This window comes from Lepisosteus platostomus, chromosome 13 (genome assembly GCF_059453375.1).
Source record: "Lepisosteus platostomus isolate fLepPlt1 chromosome 13, fLepPlt1.hap1, whole genome shotgun sequence".
NCBI lineage: Eukaryota > Metazoa > Chordata > Actinopteri > Semionotiformes > Lepisosteidae > Lepisosteus > Lepisosteus platostomus.
The window spans coordinates 14,678,451-14,696,865 of NC_142623.1; the positions used below are offsets into that span (position 1 = coordinate 14,678,451).

The following is an 18,415-nucleotide window of genomic DNA, read 5'->3' on the forward strand; positions in this document are numbered from 1 at the left end:
CTGTTTGCACTGTTGCGGGCCAGTGCCCTCGCAGCCAGCGAAGAGGAATTCCCATCCAGCGCTCCAGCTGCCCCTGGAAGAAGACTCCCAAAGGTCAGAAGGTCGCGTCCCTGGTAATTTCATTAAGCCTGCCCTGCCCAAGCCCGCAGACTGACGGACGGAATTCCCCCCCACCGACCATCGTTCTTCTTTCTTTTCTTCCTCCCTTCTTCATTTTGTTCTTGATTTGCTCCTTCTGTTCCTTCGTCTGCGAATGTGGAGGGGGCCTGACCTGCAAACCCCAGCTTTTCACACTCCCAGTCTGTGGTGCTGGAATGCGCCAAACCCACTTGCGCTTGGGCTCACACACACACAAACGCACTTAGTGCACTTGATCTAGGTGGAACAAGTTGATGATAGGCTGTCTCTGTTTCTCCCTGCACATGTCACGATTGCTGCCATTAATTAACGCATTGGGCTCAGTAGTTAAAGGATTAGCTGACCTGCCTAGGGAGTAATTTATATATAGTCCCGGGGCTTTTGTCTCCTGATCGCCTGTCTTTCTGGAGAGTGTGATGTTACGGGGGGGGAGAAGGCTCTTTTAACCCAAGAGGGTGGCAGGTGGGCAGACCATGAAGCTAGCAGCTCTTCTGATAAACCTCCAGGGTGCTTGTTGCCCCCGACCGTGGCACCTGCAGTGACAGTGCACTCAGACTTTTTTATTTCTGCTTCTGAATTTACAGTAGTTGATTTCTTGTTATCTCGCTCGAATTGGAACAGCCAGTTGTGTCTACGAACCGCGTGGCCACAGACAGGGAGGAATGAGGAAGTGTAGGCAGACACCTCTGCCCCACCCCACCCGCCTATAAGCCATCTGTCATCAGAGATGCCACAGCCATGTCCTGGAGGACAGGCGTGCCCCTCCCAGACAACGCCACATGTCTGCAAGCACCAAATAGGCCACAGAGCCACAGGCCTCCTGGCCAGCTAATCCCACTGAACTCTCGGTGGTCCTCAGCCAGTTGCTTGGAGAATCCTGGTCACTGTTAATTTGTGACATGACCTAGGCTCAAACCCACGACAGAGTTCAACCTGAGCTCTAGACACTGGGAGGCCCCTGTAGCCTTTCCTCCTACTTGAATGTCAAACCTGGGGGCAAGAGGCTGAGTGTGTAGTGGGGCATTTGAGCACCCACTGCAGAAATTGCCTGTCAGCACATTTTCCTCTTTTCCTTCCTAACCTGTGGAGAAGCCATTAATAATGGTAGAAAATGCACAGACTGAAATTCTAAATTGGGTAGTGCTTGACGTCTGATACATATTCCCTGTGTCTCTTTTCCAGTTTGTATCCTGTAGTAATTGTAATATTTGTCAGAAGAGGTTAGAGTTAAAAACTGCTGAGATCTTATAATGAAGAGAGATTAAGAGACGGAATAATGAACAGCAGAATTACCACCGTTTTTTCCTAGGTAGAATGTACAACAGCTGCACCCTTTTATAATGCTTCTTTTTCCTGTGTTTTTAGCCTGTTCCTTCTCTTGGCAACAGCAGCGTGCGATTCTTTTAGGAAACCCGATACAGATATTATATGGAAACCGCAGACTTTTTTTTAAAAAAGAACCCATTATATTAGATTCGAAGAGATTGTAAACATGGCCACATTGTAAAGTGTGATCAACAAGACAAAACACAGCGTGTCCAGCTGAGACTACTGTTGTGATACCCACACACACATACAGTATATATATAACGTGTATGTTAATGGTACTCAGTAAGTATTTAACAATTGAATGCAACAAGGATACAACATGGGAATCAGATAGTTTGACGGGGAAGGAGTTAACATGTAGGAAGGCCAGCACTGCTTTTAATAGCCTGTAAGCACTTAACATTGCTGTTTATGGCTATAGCTTTTGTCACTGAAATTATACTTATGTGTTTAAATTTTTTTTTTTTTTAATATTTAATTGAGACAGTTTACTTTTTTCCTCTTGTTCAATTGCTGTCTGGCAAATTCACCTTTATCTGAAATGCAAATGATTGGGCTGGTCTAGATAGCCAGAAGCAGTCTGCTGTCTCTAGTGTTGATTTAACCTTTTGGATTAATACCTATGATACAGAGCATCTCATAGAACACCTCCAAGATTCACAGATCTTTAGTGCATTAATAGATTTGAACAGTGGATTGTGTAAGAAATGGCAGCAAGTTCACTCCGATGAAAATTTATTCTTTTTATTTTATCTGTACTAGAGTCTAAAACATTTGACAGAGCAGAGACTGCTCAAACTGTAGACGTTTTGATTCTCAGGTCTCTTCCTACACTCATTCAGACCTGGCTGCCCAATGCAAAAAAATTCTAAAAAAAACTGTTGGACCTTAAAAGGTAGAGGCTCGACTCAGATGGTCTCCGCCAAGTGGGGAGATGCATTGCAGCACCAAAGACCCATCTCGGCCCGTTTCCACTTTGTCATGACTCACCGCCGTGAGATCTCCGGCTTGGAAAATATTTTAAAAAAACAAAACAATTGCGGTTTTGTTTCTGGAAGTAATAGAGGCTGATTTGCTGAGATTTGTTATATATCAGCCATCCCATACCTCCCCCACCCCCAGCCCCCAAGGCAGTTCTTTTTGTTTTTACAGCTTTGACAAGCTGCCCAAACCTGCAGAGACAATGAGGGGGGGTGTTTGTAGCTTACTAAAACACAGTTTTATCAACAAAACCAATGAAAACGTCAACGAACACCTCACTTATACTTCACGATGAAACAGGAGGTGCAGAAGTAGCGTCCCGACCAGGGGCGCTACCTGGCCAGAGATGGCCGGGCAACTAAGTCCCCTGGCTGGCGTGTGGTGATTGGCCACCGGTAGTGTTTGAGAGTCTCCCCGGTGCATCAGGGCGATCTCATTTCCACAGGTACACACAGAAAGTTTTCCTGGTTCCCGCAGGATGGGAGCCAAACCGCAGGACCTGGACAGCTGCCACAGACCAGCACTTCTGATGAGGGCTTTGAAGACAGGAATTTGCATCAGTAAAATTTATGTCTGCGTACGGTGTGCTTCATTTACAGTAGAGTTCAGTGGCTACGTTCAGTGCTCCAGGGCTTCGGAATTGAATTAATCGCATGAAAAGGGAGGATTGCTGCTCAGTTTTGAAGGCTCCTTTCTCTATTTTAATGATGAGCTCAAACACCTGAGTTTTGCACGTGCTTTGGTTTAAAAACTGAATTAATTGAAAAAGCTGAAAAAGTTCAATACTGAGACTATCATTTAGTGAGCTTCATTTGAGAGAAGCTGATGTTTTACTTCTGTGTCTACATCTGCAAGGCAGTGGGGATCTTATTACTTTTATCTTTCAGACGTTAGGAGTGGGGTCTGTATGGCCTGTGTGATTTATATTTCCCACTTGGACACAACCCCACACTTAACCTCCACTTACTGGCAGCCCTGAGGTCTCTGCATACATTTCTGAAGATGGGCCCAAATTTAAAGCCCCTCATCTCTATCTAAATCTTTGCCTCTGCCAAATTTTGTGGCAGTACTATATTACTGTACTTATCCGTAGAAGACGGTGAAAGGGGTTTGAATTTTGTTCATCTGAGCTCACGTGTGGGATCCTGTGTGTGAACGTCCCCGGCTCCATTAGCCACACAACTACTATACTACACTAGCCCAGGGGGGTCGTTAAGAGTAAAATTAGCTTGCCGAAGATCCTTAACTGCTTTCTGAAAAATCTATCACTTCAAACGGAGTGGGTGCATGTCTCAGCCTTTGGTATGGGTATCTTTGTCAAGCCTTACAGGATTCGCGTAGCTTCCCAGTGATCCTGCTTGTGCTCTGCAGTCTCTCCCATGTGTATTATCTGAGTGTCAAGCCTTTTTGACTGAGATGCCTGTACCAGCTCTAGTGCTCTGTGGCTGTCTGCCTCAGCCATTCTCTGCCTCCCCATGCTGGAGGGAAAGAGCTGTGACAGCTTTATCAGTGCACGTCTGTTGGGAGAGCCTGCGAACACAGAGTGTGTTTTTTGTCTGCATGTTACCGGCATAACACAGTTAGCAAAGCACGTGCATCTTAATTAACTGAAGTTGTTTTGAGCTGAGCTGTCAGGCACTCTTAGTGGCAGACAGCTTTGGGCCTGTGGAAATATCTGCATCAGGCTGAGGCAGAGTTCATTCGGCATTAATTGAACCCGTGGCGCATTGGACCTGCTTGCTGTTCTGAACACCATCTCTTCATGACTTATCACGCTCAGGCGTCTGCGTTATCAGCACAAGAAGAATTTCAGGCGTGATTTATTGTACATCTGTGAAGAAACATGACTTCTCTACTCCCCAGCCCAGATGCATATGTTAAAGCTCAGTGTTTCCATTACACTCTGAGCAATAATTAGTATGTATGTTGCATTTGCTCCTAAAGAGTGATGAGAAGTTAAAATGCCTTTTGCATTGCCATGACCAGTACTGTTCTCAATCTGATCAGAATACTTCAGATAGTTATCAGACTGTTGCTCCCTTCAGGTGAGGTGGTCGAAGGTGAGGGACTCCATTTTTCCAAAAGGTCCGATTTTGCTCATGTGAACCTATTGCCTGTATTGCGTTTTTATCTTGACTGAACTCCAAAAAAAACATCTAGCTGATTTTAGGAGTATCTCGATAAGAGTTAGCTTCAGTCCTCTGTGCAAATAATGGTTCTGCTCAAATTTAAAATCATTTCATTGCTGATTTTTTTCAGTACCATTAATTCCAATTTAACAAGTCCTGAGAGTCTGCGCATCTGTCTTCCTGCAAGTGAGATCTGGTGCTAATCGAGATCCCATTTTCCCACCGGACCATCGGATATCCTCGGAAGCTCGTGTGGAAGCTGCAGCTATGCCGACGTGCCCGTTCTGCAAATTAGCATCAGCAAGTGGATTCTCTCTGGCTTCGCACAGTTTCCTTGGTGCTCCATGTAAGAAAAGCAGAGCAGACAGTGGGGCTTTGAAACACTCATGCACATTACATGGCAGTGAGTTAATGCTATTAACCCTGACAGTTCAGGGATGCAGAGGTCAAGGCTTTCCTTGTGGCCTCCTTCTTGAGGTCAAATTCAGGCTGTGTGCTGGCTCACGATGAGTGCCCTGAAAATTGCCCCCGCCCCTTATCAGAGGTAATAAATTATTCACAGGACTAATTTCCGTGACAGCAGTCCTGAGGTCCAACTCTGGGGGCAGCTGCAGAGCATGTCCGACTTTGTCTTTGATGCTGAAGCAAATTGTGGTTTCTTTCATGAAAGGCCAAGCCATGTACCCGTAACTGCTGTGAAAATATTTTATCTTGATGGGAATGAAACGCCGAAGAGCAGACCACGCTATGTGAACTTAACCCGTGTGTGTCTGTTTTTTTTTCCCTAGACTGGATTCCTCAGCTGTTAGTTTTCTGGTCTCATTCTTATTAATTTCCAATCCTCCAAACGCCAAGAGAGAAATGTTTTGTTTGTTTTTTTTTTGTTTTAAAGAAACTCAGGTCCTCGGGCATGTCTTGTGAAGAGCAGCAGTCCTGTGAGCTGACTGCTGTTGCTCGGCTCACAAACTGTGAAAATAATCAGATATTAGAGGAATCGGCAGCTGCGCTGGCTGTCGTCATGCGTGAAGGAAGAGCTGTGTTAACTCCAGCTGCAGCGAGGTGCTGCTGTCCAGGAGCTCCCTTAGACAGGAGTGTCCACAGTCACTGTGGAAGCGTGACATGTGACAGCTGCATTTGTCATTAAAGAATTCATGGCTGAATGTTTACTTGATCAATAATTTTGATTATGAAACATGTTCAGTTGCTGCAGAATGGAGTTTCTTCCCACTATGGTAGGATATAACAAAGCACTTCATTTATAACATGTTGAGTACTTAGTCGATGTACGTATTGCGGTTATTAAGAAGCCAGCATTAATTATCTTCCACAGTTAACGAGCGCTGAGGAAGCCTGGCTCCAAACAATTTTTTACACAGCTTTGAAAATCTGTACTTCAGCTCATTAAGGAATCGAACGGCAATTTTCATTAAAGTGGCTTTTAATTACATCGGAGCGTTCTTGCTTTTAAAATGATGGGCTTATAAGAAACGTTTGATGACCCGTGTAATTTCATGGGTAGTGTTATATATAGTATGGTTAATTGTCTACTCCTGTCACCGTAGTCTAATGCACACAGCTGGGGTTTGTGTTACCCTGCTATTATCTATGTACTCTGTTCGCAATGCAGAGTCTGCTTTATCCACAATACATTGCCTTAATCAGAGATGGGCAAGACTTCCAGCAGATTGTACAGGCACATTTCAATTACCAACTGATGAAGGCCTAAAGGGACAATTGATTCAACTTCTTAGACTAATAATTAGTACAATTAATTAATTGTGATCAGAGGGGGAGTGAGAATTAAAGACCCCTTCAGCTTATGAAGGCTGGAGCTGCAGGCTCCTCATCTACATTCCCCTCAGTGCACATACACACTCTGGATTATCTGCAGTGCACGGTCCACACTATTTCCTATACAGCATCTCCAGCGCTATCAAACATGCAAAACCTTTTGACCGTGATGCGATTGTAGTAGTCCCAGTATAATTCTTCTGTTATAGTGTATATATTCACCTTCTTCAAATCTGTTGTAGACCTTTCTGAAAGTGGTTATCAGAAGTCCTTCAGAATCATCGTTCCTCTGCCTTGCTGTAGATATGACCTGCTCAGCGCAGAGACCACCCAGTCTTAATGAACACGTGCTCCTCCGTGTTTCCCTTTGTAATGGCCTCAGCGATGGTAGAGCTTGTAAAATGTAATAATTCAGCCCAGGGGGGTCTTAATGTACTGATTTTACTGGAGAGTAAATCTCAGTGGTAGGCAGTTGGTGACTGGCACACGACTGAGGTGGGTGGTCGATATTTAATTATTTAAATCACTCTTCTAATTTACCTATTGGGAAAAAGTCTGGTTTGCCGTCTTTGAAGAGCTCAGCTGTTCATGATGGAAAAGAAAGTTATTATTTTTCTGGTACACATTTCAGCACTGTACTGTATATAACACCTTCTCTAATCCTGCAGTATGTTGTACTTATAATTCTGCTCCCCCCTTAGTACAGTAATCAACTGGCGTGCTAGCTGTTTGTGCAGCACTGAGAGGCATGACCAGCTGGCTGTTCTACAGCATTTATCAGACTTTTCTCTGTACATAATAGACCAGCAATGGCCACAGGCAGCCCAGAGTGGGACAGAGGACCGGCTGGTAGCTGGTGAGCCTCCTGTCTGGCTGAGGAGTGAGGAATGTGGCTCCACAGATGTGAGGGGTGTGCCAGTGGGGCTGTGCACTCTGTGCAGTAGCTGGCCTGGTCCATCGGCTGTCTGATGCAGGGAGGAGAACCGAGATTCAGTTCGGCCTTCAGAGATCAGCGTGAAGATCCCAGCCAGTCTGTTTCCATAATGTGTCAGAACTGGTCCGATAGTGCCACGAACCTCCTACTGGAGGGAGCGGACGGTACCGGGAGAATGTGTTCCTGAGGCCGTGCTGGAAGGTCTGGGTGAGCTGGCTCTCATGAGGTAGATGCGATCATCCTGATTTTTGCCGTCGCACTGTACAACGTTGCTGTGTTGAACCAGGTCGGATCCTGTACAGCAAGGATGTGCTTTCCAAGCGCACACTGTCCTGTTTGGTGTCTCTACTGTGCCTAATGTTTCTGTAACGTCAGAGGAAGCACTGTACAGTCTCAGTGTAAGGCATTAACCCTTGGTAGAGGCCGAAAGTTTCTGATCTTTGCAAAAGTTTACTTCTGAAGACCGCTTCAACAATGACAGTATCCATGCTGGCCGGTGGCAAAACCACTTGGATGGGATGTAAGGATTTTATGGTTTTAGTTATATAGATTGATTTTGTGGTTTATGCTGCATAAAACTCAGGTATTTGGACATTGAAGTGTGAAGGCAAAACTGAGGCTGTTTTTTGACATGAATGAGCCAATGGTGGGTGAGAGGGAACAGGCCTGATATTGCTGTAGGCCTTTCTCTGATTTTTCTGCCTGAACTCCTTGTTCCCACGGGGATCTGCAGTTTGACAGCTTGTCACGGATATGGAGACAGAAATGTGCGAGGACAAGAGAAACACTGGAACCTAGTTAAGGACGAGAAGCCGGTCCCAATAAAAGCAAAATTTTCTTGCCTCCGGGCATGTCACCTTCCATTGTCATCCCATCCTTTCTCCGAAGCAGAGAGGCTCGTCTTGAGACGCGAGCGCGGGCGGGGGTGGATGGGATAGCGCCACAATCAATTTTCAACTGTAAAAACGAGCCCAGCGGAAGCCTGTTGAAAAAGAGAGAGAGAGAGAAAAAGTGTGCATCTTTCATCTTTGTGCTGTGTGATCCGATGAGCATTGCAGGATAAAAATTAATAATGCGCCTTTTTCCAGAGTTTTGCCAGGGCCTAATTGATAGCTTAGAGTTGCTAAAAAAAAAAGCCACCTGCCAATATAAAGACTTTTAATCTTGAGCTCAGAGGGATTCTGAATCTTTTATTTATTGCATTAAATGAAGCTCTGGTCTTAGTTTTTAATTGTATAATTTATAGGAGGGAAGCTTTGAACAAGTCCATTGATGGCTGTACTAGAGAGCTTTTAACCACGACTCAGTAGCTGCAGCGCTGGAGTCAGAGGTGTATTGGTAATTAAAAAGTGTCGGGCACATGCTGTGCACGTTCTCTTCTCTAATCGCTCTTACTGAATCAGCAGTAACGTGCTGTATTTGTCTCTGTGAATTAAAGGTTATTACCCTGACTTTCAATGGCTTTCCTTACCTTTAATTTGTACAGCTGTCTTCCTGTCCATGTGGTATCGTCATTACATTAGTTTGTTTTAAATCTTTTTTATCTCTGTGTTTAGAGTGAATGTTTATCTCAGGTGATTATTTTGGAGGGCAGGCTTGGGGCTGGCTCGTTGGCTTTGATTTGCGTGTTTCTATATCGGTGAAAAGAGTAGCGTTTCACGTCCGCCCCCAGGATTAGTCAGGTGTGATCTTTCCAGAACAAGGATCATGGGACAGGTGAGAACGAACCGTTCAATATCTCATGACAAGTATGGTCCACAGTGCGAAGACCCTACTGCAAATTGTAGTCTTTGTATGAAAAAGAGGAAGCAGTATCTGATTGAATGAGACCAGACAGCTGGAAAGGATGGTGCTACACAATGCTCTGAATCCTATTGCTGAACCAGTGCACTGCAGCCTGTGCTCCAGATTTTTCCTTCTCCGCCTTGCAACGTGAAGTTCAGCCCCCGGGGGCTTTTTTCTAAATCGTTTTATTTTCTGCTGCGATGAGTGCTTTTGCTTGCGGGTGCCAGTAAAAAAAATCAGAGAGGATGTAAAGTAGGCGTCTTCCTGGTTTGCCGTTAAATGAAACAAATGCTGGCTAGTGAAAAGTAATTTTTATAAAAGCTCCAGCCGTTATGGTTTTTGCATATTGAAACTCTTGGCAATCAAAGTGTTTAAGATGCTAAGCGAGCGATCCAATGATTTGTTCATTGTCTGAATTAAAGGGCCCTATTTTACAGACAGTGGGAACCCGCAGACTTCCACTTGTTTGATCTGAGGAGGCTTGTGATGTTGCCCTGATCGGCGAGAGACAGAGAGAGCACTCGATGCAGAAACCACACCTCCTTTGCCCCATCAAAGGCAGGTGCCATTGAGCAGGGCTCTTTGCAGCTTTTGGTACTGAAGCTCCGGGCCCGGGGTTCACATAGTCCTGCCAGGCTTGATTATTCCATAATAACAGTTATTTGCTCCAGGCACCTGGCGATCTGCTGGGTGTCTGTCTGCAAGACGTTGCTGTAGCTGGGCTGCACGCAGACAGGCCCTTGCTCCTTCAGACACAGCGCTCTCTTTGGGGGGTTCCCCTGCAAGGGGTGGGCTTTATTATACAGTAGCTCACCTGTGAGATACCCCCACATTGAAGCCATTCAGCAGGGGCTTTCCACAGCTGTTTAGCACTCAAATCCCCAGAGATTGCCAAGGTGTGCAAAAGAGATCTTGCGCAATTAGATTACTTGTCGTTCTTTGTAACATGAGAAAACTAAGCACAAATCTTGGAATGTCCTGTCTGCTTTAGCACTGCTGTCTGTTAGAGCCTTCCAACGTTATGTAGGGAATGTTACAGACTCTTCAAAACCAAAGTGTTTGAACAGCCATGCTAGTGCTGCTGCAGATTGGTTCTGGATCACACCGTCCCCAGATCTACAGCTTGCACTGCCAACATGTTGGCATGCTTAGGTCACATCCAGAGGGCTCATGTGGAAACTATTGAAAGTGGCATTAAAACTGGGAACAGGAGGCACACCTGTACATAAAGTGGCCATGTTTCAGGAAAACAGCCGAGATTCTTAGTTAGACAGGTTAGATGGGCTGAATGGCCTCTTCTCGTTTGTAACTGTTCTTTCGCTCATTCTGTTCAGTATTATAGTGTGAAGTTAAAGCTTTTGGAAAAATCTGTAAAAATAACCTGAATAATGGGTGCCGCCTGTGATTTCCAGGGCATGTACAGGGTTGTTTATGACAAAAACTCTGATGGACATTCATGTTCTTTATTTTAATTCATATTTGCATTTTAATATTTTTCCCAAAGCATTGTCCTAAAGTTATAATAGTTTTGCACGACGTATAGGTTGTGAGCCTTCCTCAACAAAGTCCTATGCAGCTTTAGCCGTTTCTGAAATGTCAAAAAGCTCTGTATAACTGGAGCTTGTATTTGTACAGTGTCATGTGGTTCAGTGTAGCCTGAGAAGCTTCGCTTGGTGGCAGTGTGGTGCACCTGTGCTTTAATGGTACTGTACCTCCTTATGTACCTGTGCCTTTCTCAACCTGACAGCCAATCCCATTGACGTGCTGAGGCTCCTGGACATATCGGAGAACATGGAGGGCGTTTCCATGGCGGCAGGGCTGTGCACGGCCCGGAAGGACATGGAGGAGGCAGACATGGCCTATAGGATAGAAAAGAAGATCCAGCTGAGTGCACCCACCAAGCAGCTCTTCCCAGGTAATGTGAGTGGGGGAGGGAACAAAACATCATGTTTTGACTCCTATCATGGGGATAGATTGAGAGATTTTTTAACCTGTTGGCTTTCTAGCAGTTACAGTTTCATATCCCTAATGCAAGTGAGAAAAGTGTTCCGTGTGTTAATCCACGTTAATGCCCGCTGTTATCAAAGCCAGATTTGCCTGACCTTCTAATGAACCATGCAGGGCCTGAAGCAGATGCTTGATGGCAGTCGGTGCTTATAGCAGTGCTGCTGAAGAGCTGAGGGAAAAGGGGGAGATTTCTGGAGTGGGAAAAATGGGATGATTTGTATTAAAACGGTGTAGCAGACTAGTAAGGCCTCATTTCAAATATCGTGTGCTACTTGATTCACCACATTACAGATCTTGCTACTCATTCCCAGGCCTTAAGGAATGTCCTACACAGACGGGTGGATTTCCTGGAACAGTAGGCAGCTGTGTACCATAGCTGTGGGCTTGTTGGGCCCAGGTGGTCTCCTCTCACCTTTAACTGTTCTCATCATTGAACCATAATTATTTCACTTATCTTTCTTTGTATCTTAATATGAACATCTTTTATATATACTGTATATTTGACCAGTGTTTTATATGTACCTTATGTCTTAACGGGGGTGTTTATATGCATGGTGCACATGTTGTTTCTATAGGTCATTGCAACATGAAGATGCATTGCGTTTTCTCTTTTCCCCATCTCAGAGTGGGGAAAATCTAATTAAGCTGATGCTGACGGATCCATAAGTCAGAGACTGCTTATAAACGTAATTAAAGAGGGAGCCTTGTCATAGATAACGGTTCCCCACCTGTGTGGGTTGGAGATAAAGTGGTCCTGGAGGCGCGGAGGATCGCTCTGGTTTCCTTGTCTGCTTGTGAAGAACTGCAGTGAAGTGCGGGCTCCGTGACCCACTACACCCGAGGGGCTCTGTTCTGTTCCTCTCGCCAGCTGTTTCTGGGGAGCCTTCGCTGTTCTTTAAACTGTCAGGGTGTTGGGAGTCTCTGGTCTGTTCGGACCCCTCCTGTCTGCCGGGCTTATTCTGAAAGGCTCCTGGCTTGGCGGGCCCAGGAGCTGGAGCCTCTGTGGTCCAGAGCCCGAGTGGGAGTGGGTCGCCCTGTCCTCTCCGGCTCTGCTCCTCTGCAGGAGCGGTGCTGGGCGCGGCCGGCCGGAGTGCTGTTCGAGCGCCTCGGCTGTGAAAACACAGAACGGGACATTAAATTGATTCCATCCCGCAATCAACGAGACCAATTCAGTCATCAGGAGCAGAGCCCTGCCACTGATCTAGGCCGGAGCTGTGCTCATCTTTCTCATGTGTCCCCTCCACCTTCTCCTGCTGTCCCAGCATTCCTTCCCAGCTTGAAATCCCAGGCTTCCTGGACCTTTCCTTTGGGAGGCCACACACAAATATGGAGGGACTGAGAGCATTCCTCTTTCTCATTATTTAGTCTACGACAATAAACACGTGTTCAGATCTTGCTTTGATACTGAGATGAAACAGGGCAAATAAAAGCTCAAGGCCCAAACCTGTTATTATTCTTAATTACACACCCAGTGCTTGTTTTCCCAAGGAAATCACATTCTTCACACGTATCGCTCCCTTTTTTAATACAAGGAAACTTCTATTTTTATAACAAAGACAATTAGAAAGTAATTTGCCAGTCATAAATCACAAGTTCTGGAACTGACACAGAGAGTCCTATCATAATTAACATTTTTTTTGTTAAAAAAAACAAATACCCATGTAATCAGTTAACCTGAAATGGAAAAACAGAGCAGCTTTTTAATATTTTATTTTTTCTCTTAAATTTATCCAGAACTATTTGCCCCTGGTTGTGGCCAGAACATCTTTAGTAAGACCTGAGTGACTGTTTCATTCTGACTCGGGAAATTATCAGTGCTGTTTTTTTAATCAACATATAAAAGAAATGCAGCATTGTGGAGTGTATAAATATCATTATTGTAATAAAATATCCTTGCCTCATAATGCAAATTACACAGTAACGCTAAAACTCTTGATAAATATCATGTGAATTTGACACTAGCATATTCTGGAGGGCAGCTGTCTAGTGGCAGGTATACAGTATTTCTGTGCATGCTTTCTCTTAGTGTCTCTGTTGGTCATTACGTGTAGTACTGGAGCAGTTGTAATGACTGATTTTAGAGACAAGCAAGTCATGTCATTAATGGCTGCGAATTCCCTCATGAAAGGAATCGCTCATCTTATCAATCTCTCTCTTAAATCTTAAAGTTCAACGTGCAGGTGTTATAGAGTTCGGAGACCAGTATCAATGTCAGTAGCTAATTGAGCTGATCTCACCCTCTTTCTTCCTGAGCCTTTGTGCTGTAGATGATTTAAGGAGACCTGCTGGGCTGTCCAGGAGCTGACCTGACAGTAGTGGTCCTGTACTACTGCAAGAAATCTGCCTTGTACACTCATGTCCCTGTCCAAAAGAGACCTGTACATCACAGTGTGTGGTGGAGTGGATTGGGCAGGGGCCCCAGAGGGTTCTCGTTCCAGACTGGATGGTAACCCTGCATTCTCTTCCTCACCAGACACTGCATTCCCGGAAGCTTTTTCCATAATGGCCACAGTCCGAGCCAAGAAGGGATCCCAGTTCTTCCTCCTGTCCGTTTATGATGACCAGGGGGTCCAGCAGCTGGGTTTGGAGATCGGGCGCTCTCCTGTCTTTCTCTACGAGGACCAGAACGGCCAGCCTACCCCAGAGGAATACCCCATCTTCAAGAAGATCAACCTGGCTGATGGAAAGTGGGTACACCTGGGCTTCCACACAGTATCTTCAAACAGGGGTTCCCAGTCCAGGTTCTGGGCACCCACACACCTGCTGGTGTTTATTGCACATGAGCCCTCAGTTAAACTATTGAACTCTTCTCAGACATAATGTTTAGTCTGAACTCAAGAGTAACTTCAAATCTCCAACCTTTGAGTGGAAGAAAGTAACTTACAAAGGTTCCAACCAAGCAAGCTGGTTCAGTGAAGGGTTCATTTGAGTAAAGAGCAGCTATGAAAAGCAGCAGGTGTGATAATCCACAGGAGCAGGATTGGGAACCCCTGTTTTAAAAGACAGTTTAATCACCAGTTTCCCTTCAGTGTCTACTTCTATCAGTTGGGTGATTGATTGGGAACACCTGTAAATTATTCTAGTCCCAGAGAGCTGAAAGGTTGGGATCAGAGTTTGGACCTAGATGATCTCTAAATTATTTAATTTAGCAAAACATACGCAGAATTGATCACAGTTTAGATTATCCCCGCTCTATAGAAAATAGTGATTTTATGGTGACCGATGTTCCCTCCTGAACCAGGGGGCTCTCCGGGGCCGGGGCTGGAGACTTTGGTATAAACCAACGAACAATCACAGAGAATCATGCTGACTGTCAGCAGGAACCCTAGAAACATGTCAGAGTGCAACTAACGTGACAATGCATCTTTTAGACCCAGTAACACTTCCAGCTGCTGTGTTTTTTAAATCGGCGCCCTGTGGACTTTTTGATCCTGTGTTTGTTTGCGAATTGGAGCGGCAGAAGTATAAGCATGTGGACACAGTGTAGCGGAGTGCCTGTCTCTTCCCAGGTGGCACCGGATAGCGTTCAGCGTGGAAGGGAAGGCGGTCACCCTGTATCTGGACTGCGTGAAGCTGGAGAGCCAGGAGCTTCGCCGAGGAGACACCCCCTCTGTCAGCACTGACGGCGTCACGGTGTTTGGGACCCGCCTCCTGGATGAGGAAGTCTTTGAGGTAGGGGCAGCGTCCGGCCTCAGTGCAATGTGCTCACAGTGCTGTTGCATAGAGGAGCGCATTGGATTAAGGGGGAACTTGGGGGAGGCCAGATTGTACAAGCCCAGCCTGGAGTCTAGCCAGAACAAGGGGGTTCACACCCCTACTCTTATGAGCAGTGCCCTGTGAACTTGTACCACCTACAGCACAGTGTCCTTGCTCACCATCCTGGGGCATTGGTTTTTATCTAAAGCTAACCAGAAGATGCTGTTTTCATTATTTCTATCGTAACAGTAAATTCAGCTCGTATTGGTGTGCAGCAGCGGTGTGCTGAACCTATAATCAAAAGATTAGCATCACCTCAGTGCTGTCACTGTCAGCTGAGACACCAGCCCCTCTTTCACTGGTGTGAGCACAGGTCCTGCGCCGTGTCTTCAGCTCCGAGCTGGACTGGAGTGCACGGTGGGGACTGTTTCCTTTAGGAACCTGTGCGCTTCTCACTTTGAAGACAGAAAACAAAAAGTGCTCCATGACTGTCTCACCTCAAAGTTCATCAGAGCATGCCAGTTTCCCCAGCTCAGGGAGATGGGCGTGTGCCAGTTTCCCCAGGTCAGGGAGATGGGCGTGTGCCAGTTTCCCCAGGTCAGGGAGATGGGCGTGTGCCAGTTTCCCCACGTCATGGAGATGAGTGTGTGCTTGTTGAGCCCACACTGTGTTTGCTCTTTCATCGTGCACTGAGAGTGCTCAGCACTGGAACAGGAAGGGTTTGGAGAGCTGTGTGCTTGATTTGTGTGAAATGCATTCACATCCCAATCCCACAGGACAAAATCAACAACATTTGTTGTTGACATTTTTGAAAGGCTTTGTCAAAATTAGTACCTTATTGCTGGACAAGAATTCCCAAATGGTTTTTCATGGATGGTGTGCAGTGTTTGTCAGAATACAATTGAGCTTAAAGTGGAGCACACAGAGACTCGTGTCCTGTTACAGCAGTGTTGAAATGAGGACCTATATCACAGTGAAAGGCGAAGCAGTATTGAAATAAATGCAATACATATTTATTGATCTACTTGAATAAAGACTCCCAGTGAATAAGCAAAGTTAAGTTTAATAAATTAAACCTGCTTCTGAAAGCTACTTGTGCACAAAGGTGTCCTCATTCTGCACAGAGAAGGAATGCAAGGTGTCCCAGCCCTCCTGTGGCTGACAGCACTGGTCCCCATGAGGCTGGTAGCTGCAGGCCCTCCCTGCAGGTTGGTAATATGGAGCTGGCCCTGCACAGCTGGGTTGCTAGGCCTGTGGGACCAGGGGGGAGGAGTAGGGAGGGAGGAGCCCGTGGGGCTGTGTTTCAGTGGGTGCGTGTGGCTGTCGTGCTCTGGGGAGTCCTCCAGCCCGCTCTGATGGGAGAGGTGGAGTGGGCTGGTGCTTGCAGAGCGCCGACTCTGTAATTCCCACAGCTGGAAAAGCACACCTCGCAAAGGGAATGACATACAGAAGTGGAGTGTACAGTATGTGTGTGTGGGGGGAGAGGTGCTATATCATGCCAGAGACAATTTGTCAGGGAGGAATGCATACGCAGCTTGAGCAAAGCAAAACCTCATTGTCAGTGCTTTCTTCGATACGTCCACACCAGAAGAATCCAAGGGCAGCAGGATGTGTGGCTCCTGGGCAGAACTGTGCAATCCTGTGTTTTTGCCGGTCGAAGACTTTTAAGCTTCCTTCACATGAGGTGACCCTTTGGCTTGTGCTGTTCGCAAGCAGAGGTTTGCTGTATTGTACTGAGAGAGGCGTGTGTCAGTGTGGCTGCACACGTCTGATCTCCGTCTTCATTTAAGCCAGAACCTGAGGAGGACCGACTTTAAGCAAGTTGCTGTTGGTGCTCAGCGTTTGAAGTGGGGAGGAGGAATGAGCTGTGTAATGTGCCCTAGTGGAACGATTACTTTATATTGCAATTTGAGCTAGATTTAGTGAGTTTTTCATTCTTTTCACGTTCGTAATGAATCCCAGGGTGGTGAAATATGCCATTAAACTTGAATCAATGTTTAATGACTGGACTGGAGGTGAGGCTCCATTAATTGTGTGGAAGAACCTGCTTTGAATCAATCACATTTACTGCTCTTTGCACTATACCCAGAGCTCTTTAATTACTCCGTGGAAATCAGGGAAAGAAAAGTCTAGGAAAAATGCATAGAAATCTGTTAGAATAAACACAAGCTGCCTACAGTGCTTTCACAGAGGGGTTAGGAAACTTTCCTCTGATGGGTGAGAGCTGCCTGACATACTGTACAGTATACTGTATGTTTGTATGTTCCCTCTGGGGTTAATGGCCTTGACCTAGTTAGTCTGAGAGCAGCTCTATAAATGAATGAGCTGTCATCGTTGTCTTTGCACATCCAGGATAAGCATTGGTTTAAAAAAAATAAAATATAACCATCCATGGACTGATCTAACCTGCATTTAACCTGCATGTCTTTACTTGCTCCTTGCCCTTGGGAGTTATAGCTTAGGAAGATATTTTTTTTTTAAAAAGCCCATCTTTCTTTATGTCATCCCAGGGTGAGCGTATCCCTGACTGTTTTGTAAACGCTGGAGGCTCGTCCTACCAGGTTTCAGGAGAGGAGGAAGATATTCCCAGCTCTCTTAGGGAGACGCTGGTGCTTTCTGAGATGCTTCTAGGTTCCAGCTCTTCCTTGGATTTGAACTTTATTGCCATATGTAACTGGTACATGTACTGGTACAATGGAATTCTTACTTACAGAACGTCTCTCGATTGTTAAAACAAGTGTAAAAACACAAAGTGCAGACAGTGCATCAAGACAATATACAAACAAACAAACAGTAGACAACCTCTCGACCATTTGGTTGGAATTTCCTCCAGTTGGTCGTTCGGACGTTGTGAGGTTCATCAGCCCTTTTCTCAGTCCTTCTACTGTTCCTGCCTTTTCCCTGGGATTTATCCTGGATAAATATGGGATGGGAATTATACATTTTTGTTTCCTACATGGTGTATACTTAATTACCATACTTTCACCGTGCTGTTCCCATGCTTTCACTACATGTTCCTGTGCTGGTGCTGAACTTTATTGCTCAAACAAATCACTGACTCACTGACCACTGAGCTGCAAGCATGAGTCAGCAGAAACATACACAGACACAGGCATGCTGCAGACTGGTCCCAGGCAGTCTTCGGGCAAAAGCCTCTGGGTTTCTTTCCATGGTCAAAGGACACTGAAGTCCACAATCTGGCTAGCAGTTAATTCAGAGAAGCGGCGCTGTAAAGTTTGGCTTTTTTTATACAGAACTCCAAAAATGTGGCCCCTGACCCGACCACATTAAAGCTATAATAACGCAATTCCGCTTTGGCATTAGGGAGAATGGGAAAGGAGCGGGAAGTTCGGCCAGTTCCCAGAAGCAGGCTCCAAAACTGGGCCCAAACAAAGGTCCCAGCTTAGTCTCTCAACGTGGGATAACTGGACCCTTAGCGCATTCCTGGGCTTTGCTGTTTTGGCCTGGAGCGGGAGAGTTGACCTCAGATTAGTTTGAAAAACAACGGTGACGAGGCAGCCCCAAGTGGGAGCGGAGAGCATGCCTCGCGAGGCTCTCCAGCGCCTCTGTGAAAGGGCTCGAGTCCCAGCATGCCAGAGAGACCCTCTGTTTCTCCCTGTCCTGC

The 18,415-nt window shown here is 45.8% G+C and overlaps 1 protein-coding gene across 3 annotated transcripts in view; it reads left to right on the top strand.

Moving 5' to 3' along the window:
• LOC148650032 (uncharacterized) overlaps window positions 1–18,415 on the top strand; it is a 201,134-nt gene that overhangs the window by 95,176 nt on the left and 87,543 nt on the right. For all 3 annotated transcript variants that reach the window (XM_088603407.1, XM_088603406.1, XM_088603408.1), the window contains 3 exons: window positions 10,835–11,002; window positions 13,568–13,781; window positions 14,604–14,766. In XM_088603407.1, the coding sequence (XP_088459533.1) occupies window positions 10,879–11,002; window positions 13,568–13,781; window positions 14,604–14,766 (501 nt within the window). In that variant the 5' untranslated portion in view covers window positions 10,835–10,878. The remainder of the gene's footprint in view (window positions 1–10,834; window positions 11,003–13,567; window positions 13,782–14,603; window positions 14,767–18,415) is intronic.